The 27,032-nt window shown below is 51.0% G+C and overlaps 1 protein-coding gene across 15 annotated transcripts in view; it reads left to right on the top strand.

Annotated features, from left to right (window-relative positions):
• Positions 1 to 1,750: 1,750 nt before the first annotated feature.
• Positions 1,751 to 27,032, top strand: part of MVB12B (multivesicular body subunit 12B) — a 220,890-nt gene continuing 195,608 nt past the window's right edge. For 5 of the 15 annotated variants that reach the window (XM_045043189.1, XM_045043190.1, XM_045043188.1 and 2 more), the window contains exons 1-2: positions 1,753 to 1,915; positions 14,970 to 15,092. In XM_045043189.1, the coding sequence (XP_044899124.1) occupies positions 1,841 to 1,915; positions 14,970 to 15,092 (198 nt within the window). In that variant the 5' untranslated portion in view covers positions 1,753 to 1,840. Of the gene's footprint in view, positions 1,916 to 14,969; positions 15,093 to 27,032 lie in introns of all 15 variants that reach the window. The other 10 variants (XM_023242724.2, XM_045043193.1, XM_045043192.1 and 7 more) reach the window with 4 other exon arrangements.

Here is a 27,032-nt window from a genome sequence, read left to right on the forward strand (position 1 = left end):
CTGAAGCAGGTTCCATGCTGACAGCAGAGAGCTTGATGCGGGGCTCGAACTCAAAAACCGTGAGATTATGACCTGAACTGAGGTTGGGGCTTAACTGAGCCACCCAGGCGCCCCTGTTAAACATTTTAAATAACATCTAAACACTTCTGAGCAGAATTGCCCTAAAAAAAGGGCTTGTCTGTGTAAAACAGAGCAAAGTGGAGTGGTCCTGGCTGAACTTGGCCACCAGCTGAGGCTATTTCCTCGGGGACACTGGGGAGGCTGACAGGAAGCCTGGCCTGGCCCCCTGCCCCCAAGTGACTGCCCACCGCACAGAGAACAGCTAAGTGCTGACGGCTTTAGGGGTCAGTCCAGAATGTGGGGCTCGAACTCACAAACTGCGAGATCATGACCTGAGGGGAAGCCAGACGCTTAACTGACAGAACCACCCAGGCGCCCCTCTGTGTAAATTTAAATAACGGAGGGATCGTCTGACCCTTAATGGTTTGAAAGAACTTGTCTGTAAAACCATCTGAACCAGTGGCGTTTCTGAGACAGACGCTTGGAATGCACACACTTGCCTGGCTTCCCCACAAGACATTTTCCCCGACAGTCAATTCTGCTTAGAAAAACCTAGAACGTGTGAAAATTAGACTTGATGTATTAGCAAATTGATACCAATCACTCTTTGCATGGTCCTCAGCTCTAAAGGCTCCAGCCTTCTGACCACAGTTCTTTCAAATGGCAGGCCAGCCTCTGCCTGGGAATGCCTTGCTGGGGCTCTGTGGGGCATTTTTGGTTAAGGAATTATGCAGAGCCTGCTCCTGTCTTTGGTAGCAGCCATTCTAGCTGAGAGTCAGGCTCTGGACTCCACTCCTCATGCAGTCTTATCCTCTGGCCTATACCTTTCCCCGAGTACTGTAGGGCATCACTTCTGTAAACCTCTCCCTCTAGATGCTTCCCTGAGGGCAGTCCCATGGCCCCTGTGGGTTGATCATTTGCCCAGCATAAAGGGGAGGCAGAGAATCGCTGGGAGATTGGGGTCATTATGAGAGAGAGGCCTGTTTGTAGTGGAGTCTGGGACCTGGCTAAGCTTGTATTGGGTCACTTGGGAGAGTGGGGGTCCCCTGAACTGGAGTGAGCCGAGCTGAAGGAATGGCCTGCAGTTCACGAAAATCTAGGAGGGCTGGGTGTCCCTGCTAGAGGGCAACGTGTGTGTGTGTGTGTGTGTGTGTGTGTGTGTGTGTGTGTGTGTGGTGTTCATCTAAGGCGCCAAGAGGCCTGGGGGCGTCCAGGGTTCTAAGGCTGTGCTGAAGGACTGATACAGTGAGGCCTAGGAGAGCTGAGTGGGCTGCGGGGGCCCTGGAAGAGAACAGCTTGGCGGAGGGGATAACTAGGGCCCAGGCTCCAAGAGGCCTGGGGCTCCCGGGGCTCTGAGGCCGGGCTGGGGAGGTGGGGGGTGGTTACCCGCCGGCTGGGGGAGGCCGGGCCGGGGGGCTCGCGGGCTGGGCCGTGGGGGAGGCCCGGGGTAGGCGGGGTGCCGGCCGGGGCGGCGGCGGCGGCGGCGCGGGCTCCGGACGCGAGGGCTCCCGCTCCCTCCTCCCGCCGGAGCCAGCCTCGGGCGCCCGGCGCCTCCCCCGGAGCCAGCGCCAGAGCCGGGAGGCCCGGAGCCCGGCCCGCCGCCGCGGCCCGCCGAGGGAGCCGCCGCTGCCGTTGTCGCCGCCGCCGCCGCCAGGCCGCGCCCCGCCCCTGCCGCCGCCGCCGCCGCCGCCGCCGCTCCCCGGTGAGGCTCGCGCTCGAGCTGCGGCGCCGGCCCCGCCGCCTGGGCCCCGGGCCCGGCCCCTCCCGCGCCGCCCGGGCGATGAGAAGCTGCTTCTGCGTGAGACGGAGCCGGGACCCACCGCCGCCGCAGCCGCCGCCGCCCCAGCGGGGAACAGTTAAGTGAGGTCGGGCGGGCCGGGCGCCGCGGAGGCTCGGCGGAGCCGGCCCTGCTGCCCCGGCGGACGGGCGGGCGGGCGCGGGCCCCGGGCCGAGGGGCGGGCGGACGGGCGGAGCCGGGCCGCGCCGAGGCCTGCGGGCTCCGTGCCCGGCCCGCCGCGGGGACAGGCCCGGCGGCCTCTTCCCGGGCCCGCGCGCGCCGCGGCTTCCCGAACCCCGGCTCGGCCTTGCAGCGGACAGGCGGGAGGGAGCTCGGGGACCCGAGTGCCAGCAACGCCCCCAGGGCCGGGCAGGTGAGGGTCTCCGAGAGCCACCGCCGCCCAGGTGAGAGGCGAGGCGGCCCACCTGTGCCCAGGCCGCTGCGGCCACCTGCACAGACTGGGGACATTGATTTCACTGGCCTGGCCTGGGGTCCGGCTCTCTGTGGTCACGTGGGTGCAGACCAACTTGCACCTGAGCCTTGAGCATCACCTGGGGTGCGGCCTCACCTGTGACCTGGGCACAGCAGAGAGGACACCCAAATGCCAGGGCACCTATCTAAAGGTGAGGTGCCTGGAGTGGGCACCCAAGACCCAGAGTACCCATCCTGGAAGTGTGATGGCTGTGTTGATGAGCACCCCACAAGGACTCCAGCCTAAGTGAGACAGACTTAGGACGGGGGGACATCAGATCCCCAGTGACAGGCCCAAGTGAAGCGGGCAGACCTATGTGCATCTTTGTCCTCTTTGTTACCAACAGACAACTCTTCCTAAGTTATCAGCCTCTCTCCCCGCTAAAGATGTGACTCTTCTTTCCCCTGCTTCTCAGCAGTCTCTTCAGCAAGGCGCAGAGGAAGGCCCCAGGAAGCAAAAGGCAAATGGCTGTTGCCCCTTCTCTGCTCCCCACCCCCACCCAAGAACAGATTTCTGCCACAAAAGCCACAACAGGCCAGTGACTCTTTAGGGGCCTTTGTCTCTGGTGGTTCCTTCTCAGTATAATCTCATTGTACGTTTCTCGACAGCTGGCTGCATCTCATCTCGTTTTAACAGGGGGAAAAAAAAAGTCTTATCGGCTGCAGCAGAGAAGCTTTAGAAAAGTTAGGGGATAAGCTCTGCAGAAACCTAGGCAAACCGAAAAGCTCAGGGTCCTCAGAAGGTTAGTTACAGGACACAGGTGACACCTTTCTAGCTCCCTGGAAATTGTGGCAGTGCTTTGAGATAACGGGGCCATGCGGAGAATATTTAAATGGAGCCTCTGAGAGGTGGGGCCTCTGCTGGGACCTGGGCACCGAGACCCATGTGAAGCAGTTGACAATGTGAATTACTGGTTCATTTGAGTCCAGAATCATCTTCTCTAATCAGCATTTTAAAAAAAATTTTGTTTAATTCATTTTTGAGAGAGACAGACACGGCGCAATTGGGGGAGGGGCAGAGAGAGGGAGACACGGAATAGGAAGCAGGCTCCAGGCTCTGAACTGTCAGCACAGAGCCCACCATGGGGCTTGAACTCATGAACTATGGAGATCATGACCTGGGCCAAAGTGAGGCGCTTAACTGACTGAGCCACCCAGGCGCCCCTCTAATCCGCATTTTTGATTCCTTCCTTCTAGCTCTTAGGCCACACTCCTGATTTATGCTGAAGGTATTTTCCCTGCCTGCCTCCATCCCGCTGGCAGGCTCTTCCCACTTCTAACTGGAACAGCGCACCATGGCCAAATGCAAGGGCTTTAGAATTAGACCTCAGCTTAATCCTTGGCTTTCCTGCTTCCTGTGTGTTCTTGGGTAAACTAATGAGCTTTTCTGAGCCTCAGTTTCCTCATCTGTAGAGCGAGGCTGATGATAATATGTACCTCACGGGATTATGGTGAGCAGTGAATGAAATATTGCAAGAGAAGCATTTAGCTCTGTGCCTGCCTCAGGGCAAGTGGTCGGTAAAGGTTAGTGGTTATTAGTAAGTGTTTGTTGGCTTATTAATCAGAAGAAGAGCTTTATTATTTTTTTTCTTTAGAGTGCCTTTCTGTTTGTAGCTCTCCTTAGGGCAATCAGGAAGGGATGTTAGCGTAAGAAGAACACAGGGCTTGGATTTAGGGGTTTGGATTTGAATCTCAGTCTCCTTCCTGCGATCCCGGTGACCCTAGGCAGGTCATGGAACCTCACAGAACCTTTCTGAATTCCGATGTCCTTCTATGTAGAAGTGGCTTAAGAATAAAACCTACCCCATAAGGCTGAATGAATTAATGTATGTGAATGCATGTGGCACTACAGAGGGTGTGGGGGAGTCCTCTCTAAATTTAGGTGGACTCCAAAGGCAGACCCTGGTTTTCTGGGTCCATCATTTAGACGATTTGGAGGTGGGAGGGGTTATAAGAAAAAGAATGCAAGAATATCTTGCTTTTGTGCATTTCACCAAACCACACGGCCGTGTGAACGCATTTCTGGGTCCCCTCTCAGGGCCTTGGAAGGGGTAAAGGGTGGGGGTGGCCGAAGGTTCATTGCTGTCAGTTTCATGGCAGATCGGCTTCTGGGGGGCGTCAGAACCTAGAAGTCCTGGGCCCCTCCACCTTAGCAGGTTGGAAGGGTTCCACGCGTCCCGCTCGAAGAGCGACATCCTTGCCACACTGGAAAGTAATGATAGAGTTGGAGCCAAGCATGGGAAATGTCAAAGGTGCTATTATGATCATGAAGATAACAAATGACTACACGGCTGGATGTGGTGGGCTGAGAACACTGTATTTAGTTGGTTGCGGCTGAATGAGCAGAGTCTCCTTTGCTAGTTGGGTTGTGGGAGGGGAGGCCTGGGGTCCCTGAACGAGCTGCCTCTCCCAGGCTGTTCTCGCGCTCTCAGAGGCCCTCCCTGGCCAACATTTTCCTGGCCAACATTTTCTGGCCCCACTGGCTCCGCTTGGCCTTCTGCTTGCTGGGCTGCCCTTGGGAATTGTGGTTTCCCTGCATCGTCTGCGCTGTTTGCAGTGAGGTTGCCTATGTCAGACCTCCTCTCCTCTGCTGCTTGAGAGGCAGAGCCGCTGCGGGGTGTACTTGACGTTGCCTCCCTGGTTGGGGACACCCTGCGGGCACGTGTTTGGTTTACCTGACACACTTCGGGTGAGATGTGGAGCTTGCGCTGGTGGAAATGTGAGAGGCCCGTGGGCCTGGAGCCCCGGAGTCACATGCTCAAGCCTTGTAGCTCCTACCTCCCTGAGGACTGGGGGACCACCTTGTTGCGCTGTGGTTATAATCTTTCTTTATACGTGAGATCTCTCTATACACACACATGGACACAGACGTAGCTGTTGTTTTTTAAACAGGCACTGATCAGCAAAAGCAAAATACTCAGGAGAATATCCCTTGATCCTTTAGAACTACAGCAGAATAAATGAATTCTTGGCGTGCAAAATAACCCTAAGATGTTTATGAAAATGCAGATTCCGGGGCCTCACACCCAGACCTCCAATCGGAATATCTGGGGAAGGGGCCCTGGGATCTGTGTGTTGAGTAAGAAATGTGGGGTTGTGCTTCTGCTTCCGGAAACTTGAAAACCACAATTGTGGAGGCTTTTTTTTTTTTAAAGCATACAACACACATAACATAAAATGAACCATCCTGATCGTTTTGAGGTGTGCAAATCAGTGGCATTAAGTACATTCACACTGTCATGCAGCTCATCTTTGGAACTTTTTCATCTTGCAAAACTGTATACTCATTAAACAGCTTCGCTTTCCTCTTCCCCCAGTTTCTGGCAGCCACCATTCTCCTCTGTGTTTCTGTGAATCTGACTAATCTAGGAACCTCATACACGTGGAATTATATAGTATTTGTCTTTCTAGACTGGCTCACCTCACTCAACATGATGTCTTCAAGGTTCATTCACGTTGTGGCATATGTCAGACTTTCTTTCCCTTTTAAGCTGAATACCATGCATTACGTGTATATACCGTGTTTTGCTTGTCCATTCATCTGTCTACGGATACCTGGGTTGCTTCTGCCTTTAGGCTCCTGTGAATAATGCCGTTGTGAACATGGACGTACAGAGATCTTTTCAAGACCCTGTTTTCAATTCTTTTGGGTACATACTCAGATGTGGAATTGCCAGACTATACAGTAAGTCTATTTTTTTTTTAAGTTTATTTATTTATTTTGAGAGGGAGAGAGAGAGAGAGAGAGAGAGAGCACAAGTGGGGATGGGGCAGAGAGAGAGAGAGAGGGACAGAGAGAGAGAGAGAGAGAGAGAGAGAGAATCCCAAGCAGGCTCTGTACTGTCAGCACAGAGCCCAACTCAGGGCTCGAACTCATGAACCGTGAGATCATGACCTGAGCCAAAGTCAGAAGCTTAACCAACTGAGCCACCCAGGCACCCCTATTTTTAATTTTTTGAGGAATCACCCTACTGTTTCCCTTAGTGGCTACATTTCCATCCCCAGCAAACAGGGCACCAGGGTGCCAATTTCCCACGTCCTCGCCAACACTAATTTTTAGACTTTTGATAGTAACCATGCCAGTGGGTATGAGGTGATAGCTCGGTGTGACCGTGGTTTGCATTTCCCTAGTGATTAGTGATGTTGAACATCTTTTCATATGGTTGTTGGCCATTTGTAGACCACCTTTGGAGAAAGGTCTATTCAAGTCCTTTGCCCGTTTTTTCCCATCAAATATTTAATTTTTGTTGTTGATAATTGTACGAGTTCTGTATGGATTTGGATTTTCACTCCTCATCGGATATGTGATTCGGAGAGACTTGCTTCCATTCCATAGGCTGTCTTGTGCACTCTCTTGACTGTTTCTCTTGATGCAAGTTCTACAAGCTCCTTACACGACACAGCCCTGTGAAGGAAATATTACCTGTCATTCCAATTCTGGTGGGGAGGAAACTTGGGCCCAGTGCCGGAGCTGGGATTCGAGCTCGGGTCCCTCTGACCGCAGAGCTTGCACCCTCTCCATCGCTCTGCTTTGCTTTTCATTCCCACACTGACCTGATACTGTAAGGAGGCCCCGCGGTGGTCTGCAGGAACGGGGCGTTGGTTTGAGAAGCATTCGGTTACAGGAGAGGAAATAGGAATAAAAGACTTTCGAATCTCTTCCTTCCTTCCTGAAGCCCTGCATCATTGCTTGGACCTTAGAAATTGCAGAGAAATGCCAACAGGCTTTTAACCATTTTGTTTGTTTGTTTGTTTGTTGTTTAAGCACCTCAGAAGCTTCTTTCGGCCGTCCATCTGCCACCCACAGTCCCCCCAGTGGTCTGTTCACGCCGCTGCTGATTCCACGTCTCTTGCCCACAGTACCTTCACTGCCCTGCGCCCTCTCTCTTTCCAGGAGGCCAGGTGGAGCGCAGGCTCTTCCCTCACATCTCCCTGACTCACCAGGCAGAAGGAAGTGGCCCCTCATTTGCAGTCTCTTTCTTTTGGGGTGTTTCCTCTGGCGTGTGAGCTCCGTGGGTGGTGGCCACGTCTGTTTCATCGCTGTACCACCCAGCACAGTGGCATTTCACCTGGGCTGTGCATTATCCAGTCTTGGGCCCAGCCCAACCCAATTAAGTCAGAACCTGGGGGTTGGAAGGGGCAGCCGTGGTTTTTACAAACCCCTTAGGGGAGTCTTCTGTGCGACCAGCCTGGAGACACCCTGGCCCCTGCCAGGCCCTCATCCAGCCTGCTTGGGCTGGGTCACAATCACTTCTGGAGCTGCTGGGAGCTCTGCAGTCCCGCCTCCCTTCCTCTGCAGCCTGCCTGTCCCTGGAAGCGTGGTGTTTGTCCTGGGCTCACTGACGCCCAGCCTGGCGTTCTAATTGGAAGGGGCCCGCAGGTCTGCTCTTGCTGTTGTCCTTGCTGTTTTATGTGCCCACCTTAATTCAGCGAAACGTGGGCAGTTTGGGAGGATAGGAACTTGATTCATCCATGCATCCACTCACCCACCCACTCACCCATAATCCATTTATTGAGCACCCACCGTGACATAACACCTTTGAGCAACTAATGTTCTGCTAGGGAAAGTGTACTAAACTTTCTGAGAGGCAAGGCTGTGTGTTTCTGTGTGTGCATACATGCGTGTGTGCACACGTGTGTGCTGAGACCGTGTTCTTGGTGAGCATCGGCGTTCTCAGTGACAGCAGCTGTGCGTAGGGGCAATCGAGGAAGGTTAGGGAAGGACGGGAGATGTGACCTAGGTTTTGAATGGTGGGGTGGGTGCCATAGGGGGAGAGCTGGGTGCTCTTGGCTGACTCTCTGGGGAGGGAGAGACCGAGGGACTCATTCCGAGGCTGTTCCTCATGGATAATTACCTTCAGGTTTTTTTCTGTTCATTCATTTGTCAAACATCTCATGAGTACCTGCTGTCTTGTACAAAGTTCAGATTGTGGACCAGCAGCTATTTGTCACCTGGAGCTGGTTAGAAATGCAGCTTCTCAGGCCCCATCCTACGCTTATTGGATCAATATCTCTGGGAGTGGGCTCCAAGAGTGTCTGTTTTAATCGACTCACCAGGTGACTCAGGCCAGAGTTTGAGAATCCCTGCTCCAGAATGTTGGATTTTCAACCTTCATCATTGCATACCCTCCCTCAGTGCTTAGCACAAAGGCTCCCCATAAATGTTTGTGGGCTTACTGCTGTGTGCCAGTGCTGCTGGGTACTGGGAATGTGAGAGATGCTTCAGGGGGAGGATGGCATGTTCAGCCAGGACATACGGTGATGACAGCCAGCAGGACACTAGACACCTACCACTGAGTCTCAGGAGAAAAGTCCGGGCGGTTGGAAGTATTTTGGAAGTCATCGGCGCACAGGTAGAATGATTAGATGACCAAATGTCTGAAAGTCAGAAAGGGGTTGGTAGTGATGGGACATGCCTGGTTGACCTGAAGCTGGGTGTTCTGATTCTGGCCCGAGAGCCCATTTGCTGGGTGTTGAGGTGACACAGTGGCATTTTTACCCTAGACACTGGCCATCAGGGTAAGGGTGTGCCTGACCTTATGTCCCTGAATAGCAAGAGAGCATTTCTCTTGGGTCCTCCTGGGATGGCTTCATCTGTAGAGCATCTGCCTTCTGTTGGGGGTCCTCCCTCTTCCTTCTCTCCAGGGGACAATAGGGCACCAAACCTTGATGGGAGTGGGCAGGGCTGACCCTCATTTGCAGTGTTTGTGGGCAGGTCAGAGTGGGGCTCACAGTATACTAGAGACTGCCCCCCCTGCACCAGGCTCCCTGGTTTTGCAGAGTTGGGCCTGTATGAGGCAGGGCTTTGGCCACAGCAGTGCTAGAGAACTTGATCCCGGATTTATTTTTGGAGCGAGAATTCCAGGATCTAACATTGCACCGTGTGAGCTGCAGCACCCTGAACCCCAGGCCCGCAACACATGGTTTGTAGAAAATCTGTTTGGTATACAAACGGTTAATATAAATCTAGGCATAGGTCCGATAGAATGGATACATTTATACAGCAGACTCTTTTATTATAAGTAACTGGGGCCTTTACTGGGGAAAAGGAAGTGCTCGCCATTGTTAGTTTCCTTGGCTGGGAAATTCTTTGCGATCTAGGAGAGCTTAGAAAAATATTTGCCTTAGTTTCCTAATATCTTAGCAGCCTTCCCAGCAGCTTGTGGCCTATTGCCACCTGACCATACTCAACAGTGTTTGTCAGAGTGATTTGGCTTCTGACCAGGTAAGTGGTCCAGACCAGAGTGCAGGAGGCACAGGGATGCCATTCTGAGCTTCCACCGTGGACGCCTCTCAGCCTGTGCGCTGTCGTCCAGGAATAGTCCAAGAGCTGGCTGGCCATTTGCTTGGGTGCTGCATGGACCCAGGCCTCAGCCTGCCACCTCCTAAGGAGGTAGGTCTCTGCACCTTAGCTGCATGGAGACCACCCAGCTTGCGTGTTTGTGTGTGTTGTGGTGTGCATTGGTGAAGCCTTGGCCATGGGCTCCCTCCCATGGGAATGGGGCCGTGTCCTTCTGCACCTGTTGAAGATTTGTTAGCAGCAAGATGCCAGTAATCGGGGCAGCAAGAGGGCCTCGGTTCCTGTAGACCACTACTGCCACTGGGCAACAAAGAGCTGCCCGATGTGGGCACAGCAGCAGCTTTTGTTGGGAGACAGCCCGTTCTCAGTCTCCACCCTGCTGTTGGTCAGGTTCCCACGGCAAGTGAAATATTTACCCACTTCTCTTCCCCAACCCCGCAAGCTGGTGGATGTGGGCAGACAGTTTATGTCTTTTGTGCCCTTGACTTTGGATTTCAAGCAAGCTGATTGCAAGTTCATCCTTCTGTAGGGATTTAATTAATCCACGGGTTTTGTCATTTCAATTACGGTAGCCCAGTTTAACCTGCCCCCCCCCAATACTTTGAAATTATTCTCCTCAAAAGTTGTGTGCAAGTCGCGCCTTCAGCCCTTGGCGGGCAGTGCTGGTGCTGCTTCTGAGCCAGCCTTCCTCACCGCGGCAGGGAGGCCGAGTTGGGGTTCCTGCTGCGCCTCCTTTGATGGCAGCGCCCCTTCCCCCCCTGCGGTTATTGCCCCCCACCCCACCCCGCCTCTAGAAGGGCCTCGGTGGAGAGAGGTCTGAGCTCTGTTAGTTGGGTTTTGATTTCAGTACAGGAGTTGATAAAACGAGATAAACCCCAGGCTCGAAGGGCCGGGGAAATTAAACAGAGATGATATCAAAGTTCCCCTGAGTTTTCAACTGTGATACAGTAGCTTAGTTTTCTCCCAGACTGGGGCCGGGAGGCGCGCCTTTGATTCTGAAACAATATTCAGCATCAGTTAAGCCCGGCACTGCTGACTTTCAGGGATTAAGCACACTGTTGTAGTAATTCTTTGATCAGCTACAAGGGAGCAGTGTGCTGTCTGTATGAGAGGCTTTAAAGTTCATTTCTCTGTGAACCTGGGATGATGGCATTGCCAGGGTGCTGCAGGGCTGGGCGCCGGGGCCTTCCCCAGGCACTGTTTGCAGCATTGCAGGCAGAAGCGGGAGGCGGATTTTCTCCTACCCACCCTTGTTGCATCGTATTCATCAGGCACGGCATGGAAAAAATCCTCCTGGATTTTCCTCCGGAAAACACACCTCACTCTAACTGATCCCATGTAGCCCCCGTATGTACAGGCAACACACACACCCCACAACACATTTACACATATTCTTCTGTCTGGCGGGGAAATCCTCTCAGGGTAGACACAGGAATAGCTGCCCAGAATAAAGCTCTACAGCCCCTGGCCTTGGAAATGACGTAGTGGAGGCTGGCCACGCGCTCGGGGTAAAGATTGGGATGGGGATTGGGGCCAAATGACCTGCAAGGTTAAATTGGGAGGACTAGCCAAGTCCAGTGTTGCCACTGCACTCTCCCTGTGCCCATGCGCAGACGTGACTCCCGGGGGGAGCATCACGACCCGCATTCCTCACGTGGCATTTACCGAGAACTGACTTAGTTTCAGGTTGGTTCAGTCTTAGGGCTCTGAGAAATCTCCACCTCTGTCGTCTTGTCATCTAAAACACTGGTCAACTTTTGGCTTTCCCCCTAGAGACCTTCCTTGCAGCCACAGCTGGGATGGTAGAAGCTTCCCCAAATTGCTCCCCCCACCTCCTCCCGGTTGGCCTCGCGACTTCCAGTTGGTAATGGAGCCCCTGTGTGCTGTCGATTGCGCTCGCACGGTGCTATACATCAACCTATTCCCTCCTGTGCAGTGCTCGGATCTCCCTCATTAGGCCTAAATTTACCTCCGTCCTACACAAACATGGCCTTAGCTCATTTTTATTGTTGTAAATTATTTATGAGGGAAATGTTGAATCTTGAAACTGAGGTGTGAGGAAAATTAATCCCATGTTACTTTTATCTTTCTGTACTTTTCTCCCCCTTGCTTCACTTATTGGGCTATGGCTGGAGAAAGAAGAGCTTTGGCATTTTTAAAGATAATTAGTGTTGAAACTGCCTTCTCGATCTATCGGACGGGATGTTGGTCTCCCTCCGCACAGTGTCACGGAAAGCAGACCAGACCTGGGAAGGAGGACTAAGGGTCCTGTTTAGGTCTGCCAGCTGCCAGGTGCCTGGCTTCTGACAGCCGTGGGCCTCAGTTTTGTCTTCTCTAAAATAGGGGCGATGAGACCCAGCCACCTCCCAGGTTTGGTGTGATCATCGGTGGAGAAGGAGCCTGAGAAAGCTTTTTGAGAAATGCAAAGCACCCTACCTATGCGGTAGAGGGGTGTCAGTGTGTTTTGTGTGCAGTTAGGGTTTTGAGATAGGGGTGGGTCTCTCTCTGCTGCGTAGCTGCTGAGGACGAAACCAGGGGGTTGTTGCAAGTAGGCCTTGGTATTTTACGTTTCAGACCCGCATTGCCTCTTGCCAGACAGGTTAATGTTGGTCTTAAACAGCCCGCTCCCCCCCCCCCCCCTCTCGGGCAGATCTGCTCCGCAGGCTTGCATTAATGGCCTCTTCTCCCCTCTCAGAGGCCTGGCCTGTGACCCTGGGCGGCCGAGTACTCGGCGGTGCCATCCCTTCTGGCTCGAGGCTCCACACAGCCCGGGAAACGTGGAGTGCCAGTTAATAAATGGCCTTTTGTTAGGAAGGTCAATTGAAGTGACGGTAGAGACGCTGTTAAAAGTAATTTGCAGTCAGAAAATATGTAATTCAGGGCAAGCTGCTTTGAGTGATTGCCTCTGCCATGGATATCTTGGGCGTTTCTCATTAAAAGCTTCCTTTGCCGGTGGTGGGGCTTCCTCCGCCGCCGAGCCGGCCGCGGCCCCGCGCCGCGAAGAGTCATTTGTCTGTATTTCACAAAGGCTGCCTTGATCCCCAGGGTACAGCAACTGGGGGGAAAGGGAAGAAAGAGGCGTGCATCCGAGATGCTCTGTGCTCATGCTCTGCTGTCGCATCCTCCCGTCTGCAGGCCGGGCTGGGACCGTGCACGCATGGGCACGGGCCGCCGGCTCCTTTGTCTGCCTCAGCCGGAGGCAGCCCGCGGCCATCTTGGAACCTGCCGCTGGGCTGCCTCCCCGGTGCATTGTGGGAGCGGCGGGGCTCTCGAGGCGAGTTTCCCCACCGCCCTTGTCGGAGGGCTTCGGGAAGGGAGAGGCCTTGTCGTGGGCGTCCGGGGCCGACGTCGTGACCCGGGGCCGGGACTCTATCCGCAAATAAAACCTTTCGTATTTATTCCCATGTTCGCCTCCTGTCTCTCTGTCTCTGCCTCGCTCTGTCTCTCATGGTAGAGGCGGTACTAGCTTAATAATAATAATAATAATAATAATAATAATAAAAGACTTACCTCGGATGTTCTTTATTAAATTCACAGCATGGTATTGTAGCACTGGCAGAATTTGTACATTCTGCTAATGAGTTGTTAATTGCAAAGCGTTTTGGTAACCAACAGCAGGTACCCGTATTTTTCGAACGGCAGCAAGGTTATTTTCGTGCTACCATACTATGGGATTTTCCAAGGGAAGATAGTTTTTTGATTCGTGTTTGCTTCAGATTGGGCTGGTACACTTCTTTACCTCTACACCTTCTTTACCGGGACGTGCATATCTACTCATTCAGTAAATTTACTTCATGCCTACTGTGTGCCAGAAGCACCAAGCCCTGTGCTTTATATAAACCTGGCTGGTAAATGAAATTTGAAAATAGAAAATGTGGCCTGGTATGCTACCCCCTGCCCCGGGCTCTAGAAGCTTATTTTCAGTAGAATTAAGTAAAGCATAACTTAGTTTAGCTTTTGTCATAAACAGAAGTTGAGAGTGTGGCTGCTGCCAGGTGCTTCCTAGCGTTGATTGGAGACTTGGCTCGATTTCATTGGCAGGTCTGTTTTCCGGAACTTTTGTGGGCTTCGGGGGACACTGATTACTTGGGTGACTTGCATATAGCATTCTGATTGTTCCTATTTAAAAGGCTGCAGTCATTTTTAATGGCCTCCGCCTTTTCTGATTCTAGGCTGAGAACTAAGAGTATTTCTTCTCCCTGCCTGTTTGGTTTGCTTTAGAAGCAGTAACCAGCTTTGAGAGATCTGGTAGACCTACAACCAGTGGGATTTAATTGCTGCAGAAGGAGGTGGAATTTAACTTGTTCTTTTTCACTGCTTGTCCTTTTAAAGGAACTAAAAGTCATTTACATAAGGTGTTACCTCTTTTATTTGCTTTCTGGTGCACTGCCTCTGGAGCTGCCCAGACCCAGTGCTCTCTATATCCTACTTGTCTCCTCCGGTCACATCAGGAGGCAGTCAGCAGCAGAATAATAATGCCATTTCCCCTCCCTGTCTCCCAAAGTGCCCGGCAAGAATTATGGTCATTGTTAGTGTTTAGCTTTGAGTAAGTGCCCACATGACCTGCAGGATTAAACACAACAGAGGCACCTGCCAGCCCTCCCAGGAACGGCACCTACCACGTTTCTAGCCAGTTATGCTGGACCTGTGTGCCCCAAGCCTGCCAGTCTTGTCTGCATTTTATTGAGTGCCTACTGTGTGCTAGGGACCCCTCTGGGCTCTTCATTTATATGACTCCCTTAGATCTCATGGCAGCTCTTTGACTGTCAGTACATTGACCTCTTGCTTGCTCAGAGTCATGAGCCAGTAAGCCATGGAGCCTGGACGTGAATGTCATTCCTTTGCCTCCGTGCCCAGAACACTTTCTTCCATGTGTCTGGAAGCCTGCCTGCTCCACAGTCCACGCTCGGTTGTGGTAGAGGCTGTGGATTTGGAAGTCTGCACCTCCCCAAGGAGATAATGTACGGGAGAGAGGTGAACAATGCTGTTAGATTTAACTGCGTCTGATTTATCCTCAGAGAAGCTACTGGCATCTGTTCAGAAATCAGGCAGCTTGTCGAGAGAGTCAAGAATGGTTTGCTTTTGGGTTGGAGTCAAAGTCACTTCAGGGAGGCCCTCCCTAACTCTGTTAGCCCAGAGTTCAAAGCCAACTTGAGAAGATCAGGGGTCAGAGATAACTTGAGTTCTTGATCTGAGGAAAGGGTCAGGTAAGGTCAGGGCTCCTATAGCTGGTTCAGGTAGACAGAGCTTCGCTCCGGATATTTGCCCCAAGATTCTGGCTCTAAGTGTTTGAGACTTTGTATCATTCACTTTAAATGGTCAGTTTGAATTCTGTGCTTTCTTTTTCCTTCTTGGAACCAGGACCAGTCCACCATGCCTGAAGTCAAAGACCTTTCAGAAGCTTTGCCAGAGACGTCGATGGATCCCATCACGGGAGTGGGAGTGGTGGCTTCTCGGAACCGAGCCCCAACAGGCTATGATGTAGTAAGTCAAGATCCACTGATTCAACCGATATTTGCCTCCTGTGTTCAAGCCCCTCTGAACCTTGTACATAAATGTGCTTCTTCCCTCTAGGAACTTAAACGGAGGGGGAAGGCATCACCAGTGGGAAGTACAGGGAGTGTCCTAATTTGGGAGTCCAAGAAGCTGAGTCCATCTGGCCTTGGCTAAATCAGTTGACTTCTGTGGTCAATTTCACCTTCTATAAAACTGAAGGGTTGGCCCTGTTGATTTCTAAACTCACTGCTAGTTGTGACATTTCATGGAAAGGATCCAAGAGCCTAAAAGAGCCGTGGCGGTTGGCGTCGGTGGTCCCGCATGTGTTAATGTCATCAGTGTATTGCCCTATGTTTGTATAGCTCTTTGCAGTTTGCAGAGCAGTTTCCTACCTGGGAACTCATTTGGCTGTCACAGTTCTCTGGAAGGCTCGGAGGATAAGTAGCTTTATCTTCCCTTTGCTGATTAAGAGAACCCAGGCTCCGATAAGTGGAGTGACAGAGCCCCAGTCCTTGGGAGTGGTGACTCAGGACCAGACCCCCTTCTGAGTCCAGTGCTCTGCCTGATTACACCACTACAGTTTAGCAGAGAACTTGGTGTGCTTTTCAGCAGGTGTCTGTGGTGGTGTTCAGTAGATGGCTGGAATTGGTTATTTTGTTGTTTCGTTACATACGTCGTGATTTGGCTCGAGCTTAAAAAGTGCTGAGTAACACGAGATTTTGTTAACAGTGACTGTGGTCACATGTTCTGAGATTCTCAGGTGGCCTTATTTTTACTTTCCTCGTTTTGTTTAAGACAGTGTTTTATTCTTGTTTATTGGAAGCGTGCACCAAGAATACATACGAGTAGAAGATTATGGGTCTCCTCAGCCAGCACTGAAAACCTGCCGCCATGATTATGTTAGCATCTGATGTCCCAGGGGTGGGAGGGCTACGACAGCCGGGCCCAGAAGAAGCCCTAAGGCATGCTTTCTCTGCCTTGACACTGTTGACATTTTGGGCCAGATAATCAGAGACTTCTGTATTGTGGGACTGTCCCATGCCACGTATATAGGATGCTTAGCAGCACGCCTGGCCTCTACCTACTAGATGCCAGTAGCACCCCCCCCACCCCCGCCCAGTTGTGGCAGCCCAAACTGTGTCCAGACATTACTGGTGTCCCCGGGTGGAAGGGATAGAGGGGCAAAAGCAAGCGCTGCTGGGAACACCACAGTATGTATCGGGTCAGCCAGCGCTGGGTCCTGTGCAAGGCAGCAGCAGCCTGTTAAAATGCTCCCCATCACTTCCCCAACTGTTTGAAAGCTTATAAACATTTTAAAAGTGAAAGGGCGAGGGAATCTTTTCTGACAAAGATTTGAGTCTTACCTGCTGTCTGACTTCAAAGCACTGTTTGAATGTATAACTTACCATAAAATAGAATCATTAGATATGGCTCTGTGCCATAAAACTCTTGGGAAGCTAATAAAAATGTTCCTGATTTGAGAAGCCAAAGTGTCTTTTGATGAATTAGATATGAAGCAGCAAGTCATGAATCAGGGCAGGGGCTCAGCGCTCACGCTCTCTGGGAGGACTGGCTCGGGGGTCGCTCTCCTGGGAGGGCTCATGCGGGGGGGCTCACCCCCAGGGCATGGGTCTCCGCGCCTTCTTGTTATTCTCCTCTGTTGATCTGTGTCTTTAACATTCGGCTTGTACCTTTGGGGTCATCTGGAAAGCTTGGCTGGTGGGTGGCGGATGGCCTTTGATAGTCTGGTTTTCTGAAAGTCTTGGGAAGTCTGACAGGAGCAGAATCTATCCCTATCATTTTCTCCTAACATCTAGCTCAGGGCAGAAGAGCGCAGTGTCAAATGAGTAAAATTAATAAGCACATTTCATGATTATGCCGTACCACGCATTATAGTAAAAGGTGAGCAGGGCAGGAGGCCCCCGAGGGTCAGCCTGGCAATTACCCAGCCTCCGCACGCGCAGATGGAGAGTGTCCGGGCTCCCTCTGAAAGCCCTTCCCGGGAGAGGGGTGGGAGTCCTCTCTTTGTGCTGACCACTGGATTGTCCTCAGGTAAGATCTGGTTCCCGAGAGGTCCAACCCCGAGTTCAAGGGGAATGGCTTTTATGTAGAGTTTCACAGAAACTCAGCCTCCAAACCGAAATATAAGGCGTTTTATGGTGGCGGGCTCAGAGTTGCTTAGACCCAACGTCAGTGGCCGAGGAAGCCCTGCTGTAGATTTGTGGCGAGGCCCCTCTCTGCCGGTCACATCTGCTGTAGGATTAGTCCCTCCAGTGCACAGAGTACGTCAAGTGCCGTGACCACGAAGCCCTGAGAGTTTGGCACCGATGGGCTGCTGGCCCTGGGTAGCATGGCCGCTTTAAAGTGAGCACGGGCCTTGTGGCTTGCTTGAAGTGAAAGATGCCGCCTGTGTGTTTATAAAAATTTGATTTTGTAACTTCTCTTTCCTCCAGGGCAGGGGAAGCTTCTTAGGCTAAGGGGCTGGGGATTATTTGTGAAGCTTCTCAGTTTATTGTCCCTATTTCTGCAGCCCTCTGGGAGATCGCCTGCCCCCCTGCCCTTTCTGTCCCACCGCCGCACTCTCAGATCTTAGAGCAACTGGTGCGGATGTTCCCTGGCGTCACAGGGCGGGCGGGTTGCACGTGTGACGCCACAGCATCTGCGTCCCGACTCTGTTGTCGGTGCCTGGCATTTGCTGAAGGTAGCACATGCTGTTGTATCATCTTTGGGTGGTCAGTTTTCCGTGACTTGGGATGCCAGAGACGCACTTCGTGCTAAAACTCTCCTGTGCAGAATTAACCTCTGATTTCCAAGTCAATCTGGGATGTAGCAATCTGAGGGCATCAGGCTGGCCGTAGCTGATGACCACTGTGGGTGTATTTCTCATGTATTTCCGCTGAAATACGTCCTAATACATCCTACCTTTTATTTACATTCTTTGGCCTTTCTAAACGAGTGTTTACAACTCAGAGACTAATGCCTCAACACCGTATTTATGGGGCGACTCTTTCCAAAAAGGAAATAGCTTCCTTTGACAATACGCTTTCAGGTAATATACTTTCATATGATAACATACTGCTTTGGCAAAAACTAATGAAACGAAAAGTCAACAATACAGACAAAGAATAATCAAACACTCTAGAGTGTTTTAATTAATTTATTTTAATTTTTTTTGAGAGAGAGAGAGCAAGTGAGCAAGAGGGACAGAGGGAGAGAGAGAGGGAGAGAGATTGAGAGAGAGAGAGAGAGAGAGAGAGAGAGAAAATCTTAAGCAGGCTCCATGCTTAGCGCAGAGCCCAACGTGGAGCTCGATCCCACGACCCTGGGATCATGACCTGAGCCAAAATCAAGAGTTGGACGCTCAACCGACTGAGCTACTCAGGCGCCCCTGGAGTGTTTTAATTTAAATTGTTTATTTATCCAGCCTGTTTTGTGAGTAAATACTATGTGCCGGCTAGGAACTGAGTATATGCTGATGCATGAAAACATCCAGTGTTCCTACCTTCACAAAACTTACAGTCCAGAGGGAGAGGAAGACAATCAAATGACCACACAAATAAATGTAGAATAAAATTGTGCTAAGTGCTTGGCAGGGAAGTCCTAATAGACTGTTTTATTGATCAGATCTAGCTTTCCAGATCAGTCTACCTTTCTTGCTAAATTCCAGGTTATGACAGCATGAACCTGCTTCAGCTTCTAGAAATCCCTCCTTTTCTTCTCTACTCTGAGACCTGTCTGCCCCCTAGCTTTTTCTGAGACCCTCCCAGGGCGCCACCTCAGGTGTGCTTGGGGTTCTTAGCTCTGGCTCTCTCCCCTGCCTCTGCACTGTGCCATTTTTCCTGGTGACACCTGTGAGGTTGCCCTTGGCTGGGTACATACAGCTCCTTGCTAACCTGTCAGTGAGTGACTGCTCCCACCTTCTGCCTGAGTCGGGTCGGACAGTGTGCCTTCTCCTCTACCAGAGTCACTTTTTTTTTTTTTTTCAGTTTATTTATTTTGAGAGAGAGCAAGAAAGAGCAAGAGGGGCAGAGAGAGAGAGAGAGAGAGAGAGAGAGAGAGAGAGAGAGAGAGAGAGAGAATTCCAAGCAGTTTCTACACTGTGAGTGCAGAGCCAAAACTGGGACTCGATCTCATGAACCATGAGATCATGACCTGAGCCAAAACCAAGAGTCAGATGCTTAATGGACTCAGCTACCCAGGTGCCCCCAGAGTCACTTTTAATGAGACTTACCTGGAACTTTAGGGGGAAGGAGAGTGAGAGAGTAGAATTCAGAGAATACGGACGCCTGCTACTGAGGCCCAGTGTCCTTTGACCCCTACTTGCCCAGACTCTTCTTTTATTCCGCCCACCTCCCAGCAGCCTTTAGGGTTGAGTCCCAGCCTCGGAGAGAGTAGGAGATATTTTTCTTTTTCCTCACGGCAATCTAACACCGCCTCCATTCTCTTCCTGAAAATCCTCACCCTACACACAAGAGTCTTTGTGGCACAGTGACCCCAAAGTGACAGATTATCCCCTAGCTCAGTGAGTATTTTCAGATGTCCAGGTGGAGGATTCTCAAGATTTTGTGAGTCTCAATCCTCTGGAGGACCCCACGCCCCAGATTCCTGCTGCAGTAGGTCTGGGCAGGGCCTGAGAATTTCATGTTGACCAATTCCCAGGTGACGTAGATGCTGCCGGTCCAGGGGCCACACTTTGAGAACCACTGATCTAAATCAAATCATTGTTTTTATTATTTTTTTTTTATTTGAGAGTGAGAGAGAGAGAGAGAGAGAGAGAGAAGGAGAAGGAGAAGGAGGGGCAGAGTGAAAGGGAGACACAGAATCCGAAGCAGGCTCCAGGCTCCGAGCTGTCAGCAACAGAACCCACGGACTGTGAGATCGTGACCTGAGCCGAAGTCGGCCACTTAACCAACTGAGCCACCCAGGTGCCCCTGAATCAAGTCATTCTTAAACAGTCTCCACATGTGGCCACCACACATCTACCTCAGGGAGGGCTGTGCTAACTTTTTCTGTTGTTTTTCAGCCTCTCCTGATTTAGAGTTCTGGAAGTCTCTGGGGATGTGTGTGTATGTGGTTTTTTTTTTTTTTTAATATATTTTAAAAATATAAAATGGTACTATTGATATTTTCCCAGCTTCTAAAAAAATAGTATATTGTGGGCATAGATAGCTCTCTATCAGTCCATGTAGGTATATCTCATCTTTTTTTTTATCTTTTTTTTATCTCATCTTTTTAATGACGAATATTGTATTGTCTGGCTATGCCAACATTTAGCTAATCCCACGTTGAAGGGCACTTAGTTTGTTTCCCTTTTTTTTTTTTTTAATTTTTTTAACTTTTTTTTATTTATTTTTGAGACCGAGAGAGACAGAGCATGAACGGGGGAGGGGCAGAGAGAGGGGGAGACACAGAATGGAAGCAGGCTCCAGGCTCTGAGCCAACAGCCCAGAGCCCGACGCGGGGCTCGAACTCACGGACCGCGAGATCGTGACCTGAGCTGAAGTCAGACGCTCAACCGACTGAGCCACCCAGGCGCCCCTCCCATTTTTGTTTGTAATACGCTAAACAAAATCCTTGTATATGTATCTTGCTGTGACTGTCCTATTAGCTCCCTAGAATAATTCCATAGGTTGGAATTACTGGGTCAGGATATTCACATTTTAATTTGATTAACATTACTGATTGCCTTCCAGAAAGGCTGTGACATTCTGTCAGTTTCTATTCTCATTAAGGTGAATGTGAATAAAATGAATTTGGGGGGGTGAGGGTGCAGGGGAATGAAAGGACTGAGTCTCCCCCTCCCCCAGGCTCTGTGCCCAACTTCCGGTGGTGCTGGCACACCGCCAGGAGGGAGGGCCTCGTGATTCTATGACACTTGTCACAGTGCTACCTGTGGATCTTCTCCCCAAGGGGTCTGTCATCCCTGAGAAGCAGATTCTGTGTAGGACAGAAATCCAGCTTTAATTTCACGTGATTTCAGTGTATCTTCCAGCCTCACGTCCTTCTAGTCACTTCTTTGGCCTCATCGAACCTCTCACTTCCTCGTGTTCGGAATAAGCAGAAACTTTATACCGTCGTACCTCTAAGTCTACTTTTCCCATAATTCCAGAATTCCTGTACCTCTCCCCCACCTTTCTGTGGTAGAATTTGACTTCTCCTTCAACGTTTATTTATTTTTGGGACAGAGAGAGACAGGGCATGAACGGGGGAGGGGCAGAGAGAGAGGGAGACACAGAATCGGAAACAGGTTCCAGGCTCTGAGCCATCAGCCCAGAGCCCGACGCGGGGCTCGAACTCCCGGACCGCGAGATCGTGACCTGGCTGAAGTCAGATGCTTAACCAACTGCGCCACCCAGGCGCCCCTGACTTCTCCTTCAAAACCCTGTTTGAGTAGCTCCTTAGTGAAACTTCACCTGATATTACTCATTCGTGTATTTATTCACGCATCGGTTTCACGAATATTGTCGATCACCTGCTGTCGTGCGAGGCCCGGGGTCTGGTGAAAAGTGAGAGGTGAGCCTGGGAGGGTGGATGAGGCCGGATCACAACACAAAAGAGCCGGCTGCTCTTCTGAGGGCGGTGGGGGTCGTCAAAGGGCTTCAGGAGGAAGAGATTCTTAGATTTGTGTTTGCACAAGTTCACCTGGTGTGTGCAGCAAGGAGAATAATTGGAAGATGTAGGTACCAGGGTAAGATGAGAGACTGGTGGGCTAACCACAGCCGTGGAAACGGAAGACGTAGATGGATCTGAGGGACATGGGAACGTGGGACGTGGGCACCCAAAGACATACTCTTCCACAGAAGAAAATGGATTCAAGTGTGGGGAGGCGGGCGCAGAGGCGAGGAACGGAAGGGCCAAGATGACATGTGGCTGTCTTGCTGGGCAGCTGGTGGATGCTTATGCTGTCGCTGAAATGGGAACGTGGACGGCCGGTGGGGGCGGGGGTGCGGGTGGGGTGCGCATGGAGCAAGGCGATGCCTCAGTTTGGGGCACGCTCAGTGAGGTGCTTGTGTGACGTCCAGGTGGAGCTGTTGAGGGGCCCTCGGTCTGCAGGTCTAGACAGAGGTCTGGGGGTTGTCGTCACATGGCGGAGACCACGGTGTGACTGAAGTGTTCCTGGGACGTGTGGCATCAGGGTCCCTGTCCGAGGCCCCCCGGAGTATCGCTGAGTACTGGGTATGAAGGGGGCCCTGCAGAGGGGACTGGGGCTGAGCGTCCAGAGAAGTAGGTGAGAACTAGTAAGAAACTGAGGGGAAAATGAGTCTGTCTAGAAGAAGGGTAGCGTTCACAGTCACCTAAAGGTTAAGTAAACTTCAGCTGAAAGGTTTCTGTGGGTTAATGCCAAGGAAGCGGGGTAGACTCAGAAGCAAGACTGGAGTGGACCTGAAAAGCCCACCTGAAGCGGGAGGGGACCTTGAAGGCAGGGAGGGAGAGGGAGATGACAACGGGAGGGTGGCATGGGATCAGGAATCTTTTTTCCTTTGTTTACAGGCGGGAGCATGTTTGAGCACGCCCAGTGGGGAGGAACCCGGGGAGAGGGGCTGTCTGAGGAAGCAGGGCCCACGAGGGGCAGAGGACTCGGCGTCCAGGGCCCCCCGGAGAAGAGCCAGGAAGGGATGCTTTTGCGTGGCTGCTGCTTCCTCCTGGCACCGTGAGCTGGGAAGCCAGCCTTGGTCACGGCCACGACCGGCGAGTGGGCCTCGCGGGCAGACATGGGCCGCTCGTGCCTTAAGCCTGCGCTTCCTCCGTCCCCTTTCTCTCAGCGCAGCTGCTTACTTCTGAAACTAATTAGACGACAAAACCTTTCTTAAAAACTGCTGGACCTGAATAATTTATATATGCCCTAAATGTATGTGGGATTTTCTAAATAATTAGAAGTTTCGAATGCTTGAACTGTCAAACGTGAGTGGCGCTGGGGGGCCTAGGCGAGACCGGCTTCCCTCTGGGCCGGTGGGCTGTGTCGAGGGGGCACAGAGAGGGGTACGTTTAGAGTCCTATGCCCGCAAATGAGGTCCTACTTAGCACAGTGGTGAAAGAAAGAGGTAATCTGCTACGTGCTGAAGCAGGTTCCAATAAGCTGGTCTTCTTATGTAGCACCCAAGGAATTCTTAAAAAGCCACATGAAAAGCCTGTGAAGACGCTAACAATATCTTACTAGAAACCTATGGTGGGGGACCCTGGGTGGCTCAGTGGGTTGAACATCTGACTCTTGGTTTCGGCTCAGGTCATATTCTCACCGTTACATGAGATTGAGCCCCGTGTCCGGCTCTGTGCTGAGAACGTGGAGCCTGCTTGGGATCCTCTCTATCCTTTTCCCTCTGCCCCTCCTCTCTCTCTCTCTCTCTCTCTCTCTCTCTCTCTCTCTCTCTCTCTCTCTCAAAATAAGTAAACATTAAAAAAAAAGAAACATATGGGGGACATCACATGGCAAATGTGGGGTGTAGTCATATGTCTAGTCTGATCCCAGCTGACACGCAGCCCTCCAGAAATCTGAGGTGCTGCTTGTGACCAGAAAGCAGTCTCCTGACCAGAGCCCACGGCCTCGAGGAGCTGCCCCCACCCCCAAACTCTCTCTGCCTCCACAGAGCAAAAGCAGAAGCAAGGGGCAACAGCTTCTTCCTGCCGCCTCCGGTCCCTTCCCCACCGCTCTGCTGTCCAGAGCGGAAACCACTGCAGGCCGAGACCTGCCTCGCACACGGGTTTATTTTCAGAACCCGAGCTTGTTTTGAGAAAACGCACCAGGTGTTCCTCCCTTTTGTTTTGTGAGAAAATACATTCAACGGAGAATTACTAAAAACACGGATAGTGGTTTTATGACCGGCCCCTGAGCCTTTGTTTCCTGTGGCTTGGATCAGCCAACTTCGTGCAACGCTGGCCTCCTCCCTGCTTGTTTGCCTGTGCCCTGCAGAGCCCTGCCTGGCCTCGGACATCCAGGAGGTGTGCGCGAAGCGTGCCTTGTCTGCTCTTAGCATGAGTCTGTCAAAAATAGTGGCTCGGTCTGTTAAGTGTCCGACTCCTGGTTTCGGCTCAGGTCATGATCTCATGGTTCATGAGTTCGAGCCTCACATCGGGCTCCACACTGACCGTACGAAGCCTGCTTGGGATTCCTTTCTCTCTCTCTGCCCCTCCCCAGCTCATATGCTCGCTGTCTCTCTCTCTCTCTCTCTCTCTCTCTCTCTCTCTCTCTCTCAAAAAATAAAAAAAGAAAAGAAAAAGAAAAGAAATAGTAGCTCGAATTGTCTACTTCTAGACTTCTGTCCCACCAACTCTGCATTTTGGTTCTGACGCAAAGACTTTCTTCTCACTAGTGACTTTCTCTGCAGCTGATTCTTCTAGACAGCGGGGAGAACTTGACAGTGCGGCATTCTGGTGCCTCCTCTTGTTCGCTCACCTTCCTGTTCACCACTTAGAAGGGCTTCTGACAAAGAAACCCCAGTTAGCTGGGTTAAGGGAAAAGAGGGACCTGCTTTCCTTTTCCTTTTTTTTGTTTTCAGTTCAGCTTTTTATTTGGAGGTCACTGTAGACTCACATGCAGTTGTAACGAGTAATACGGAAAGATCCCGTTTTTACTCAAGTTCCCCCTATAGTAACATCTTGCAAATTCAAGTACCACGTCACAACCAGGATAGTGACCCTGAAACAGTCAAGACACAGAAAGCCTCTGTTTTCAAATGGACCTGGGATTTTATTTTTACCCAGGTGTGAGCGACAAGTGCCGCTGAAAAGGTAGTTTGTTCTATTCCCAGCTCCCAGGGGGAGGAGACAGGCCATGCCACTGCAGGGCCACCCAGGGAAGCCCCAGCAAGGGGCAGGAGGCAGAGGGAGGAAGCAGGGGCAGGAGCCTTTACTGTGGTGTCTGTGCGAAAGGCAAGGCAGGTCAGGTGAGCAGACTTTGGACCGTCTGGTTGAAATCGTTTCCGCGGGCTCTGGGCTGGAGGGCTGGTCTCCAGTTGTCAGATACCTGGCCCTGGGGTGATTTAGGCCAGGGGAACAGTGGAAGGAGCCTGGTAAAAGGAGGTGGATGGGGCTATAGACTCGGGGTTGGTCTGTGCAACTCAAGGTTGCGTGTGAACGCTGTGCTCATAGGCAAGTGGTATACCATCTCTAGCAGTTAACTAACCTCTTCCTTAAGCGCTGACAACCACTAATTTGTTCTCTGTTTCTATAATTTTGTCATTTCAGGAACGTTCTGTAAATGGAATCCTGCAGCATGTAACCTTTTGAGATTGGCTTTTTTATTGTTGTTTTTCAAAAACTCGGCATAAATCTCTGGAGATTCATCTATTGCGCTTTTCATAGCCAAATCGCATTCATTGGCGCGGCTGCACCACACTTTATATAGCTGTTTACCTATTGAAGGACATCTTGGTTGTTGCCAGTTCGGAGCTATTGTGAAGAAAGCTGCTGTAAATACTTGCGTACACGTTTTTGTGTTAACGTAAGTTCTGGTTCCTCTGGGATAAAGGCCCAGGCGTGCGGCCGCTGGTCATATGAGAGGTGCATGTTTAGCTCTTTTAAGAAAATGCCAGATTCTTTTCCTGGGCGACTGTAACCTTTTACATTCCCGCTGGTAATGTATAAATGACCCAGTTTCTCTACCTCCTTTCTGACATTTATTATTGTCTGTTTTTTAGTATTAGACATTCCGATAGGCGTGTAGTGATTCGTCACTTGGTTTCATTTGTATTATGCTAGTGGCTGATGACGTCAGACACCTTTTCACTTATTTGCCATATCACATCTGTCTCTTCCGTGAAATGCCACTTCATCTCGCACTCCTTCCCTAATTAGGTTGTTTGGGGTTTTTCCTGTTTGAAGAGTCTATGTGTATTTTAGGTACGAGTCTTTTGTTGGTTATGTGGTTTAGGAATCTTTTCTTCTGGTCCATACTTGTCTTTTTATTTTAACAGGGTCTCGGACGAGCAAACGTTTTAAATTTTGACAAAGCCCCACCTACCAATTTTTCCATTTATCAATCATGTTTTGGGTGCCAAGTCTAAGAACTGTTAGCCTGGCCTTAGAGCCCGAAGATTTCTCCTATTTTTTTTTTTTTTTCCTACAAGATGTGTAGTTTTACATTTAAGTGATACATTTTGACTTAGATTTTGTATAAGGTGTGGACTTAGGTCTGCGTCCTCTTTGTTTTCTGCTGTGGATGAATGGCTGCTCCGGTACCATTTGTTGGAGAGGCAACCTTTCCTTTCCTCTTGAATTGCTTTTGAGCCTTTGGAAAAAATCAATTGGGCATATTTGTGTGGCTCTCTCTTAGGTTCCATTCTGTGTGTATAGCCCTCCACCAATACCACGCAGTATTGATTACTGCAGCTCTGTAATAAGTCTTGAAATTGGGTAGAATGATTCCTCCCACTTGATTCTTCTTTTTAAAAATTGTTTCAGTTGTTCGAGTCCTTTGTCTTTCCATATAAATTCTAGCATAATCTTGTCCATATCTGTAAGAAATATGCTGGAATTTAGATGGGAACTAACATTTAAAAGGGGTTCTGACCCAGTTCCAACATGGCGGGGGGGGGGGTTCTCCACACCAACAGCAAGCAGTTCTGACCCCAGCAGTGGGTGTACTCCAGATCAACCATGAACTGTCTGCCCAGAGATAGCATCACGTCCTACAGGTTGAAGGCTCAGTCCCGCAAGACTTCCCCCTCCCCCACTTCAAATGACCACCACAGGCTGGGTTGTCACCTGTGCTTCTGACCTACCAGTTACAGATCAGAGGTTCCAACTACCGCTTCCTTGGCTTCAATTAATTTGCTAGAGTGGCTCACAGAGCTCAGAGAAACATTTTACTTATGAGATCACCAGTTTATTATAAAAGGATATAACCCAGGGGGGGTGCCTGGGTGGCTCAGTCATCTAAGTGTCCAATGTCGGCTCAGGTCATGATCTCATGTGTGAGTTGGAGCCCCGCAT

Source organism: Felis catus, chromosome D4, assembly GCF_018350175.1.
Source record: "Felis catus isolate Fca126 chromosome D4, F.catus_Fca126_mat1.0, whole genome shotgun sequence".
Lineage (NCBI taxonomy): Eukaryota > Metazoa > Chordata > Mammalia > Carnivora > Felidae > Felis > Felis catus.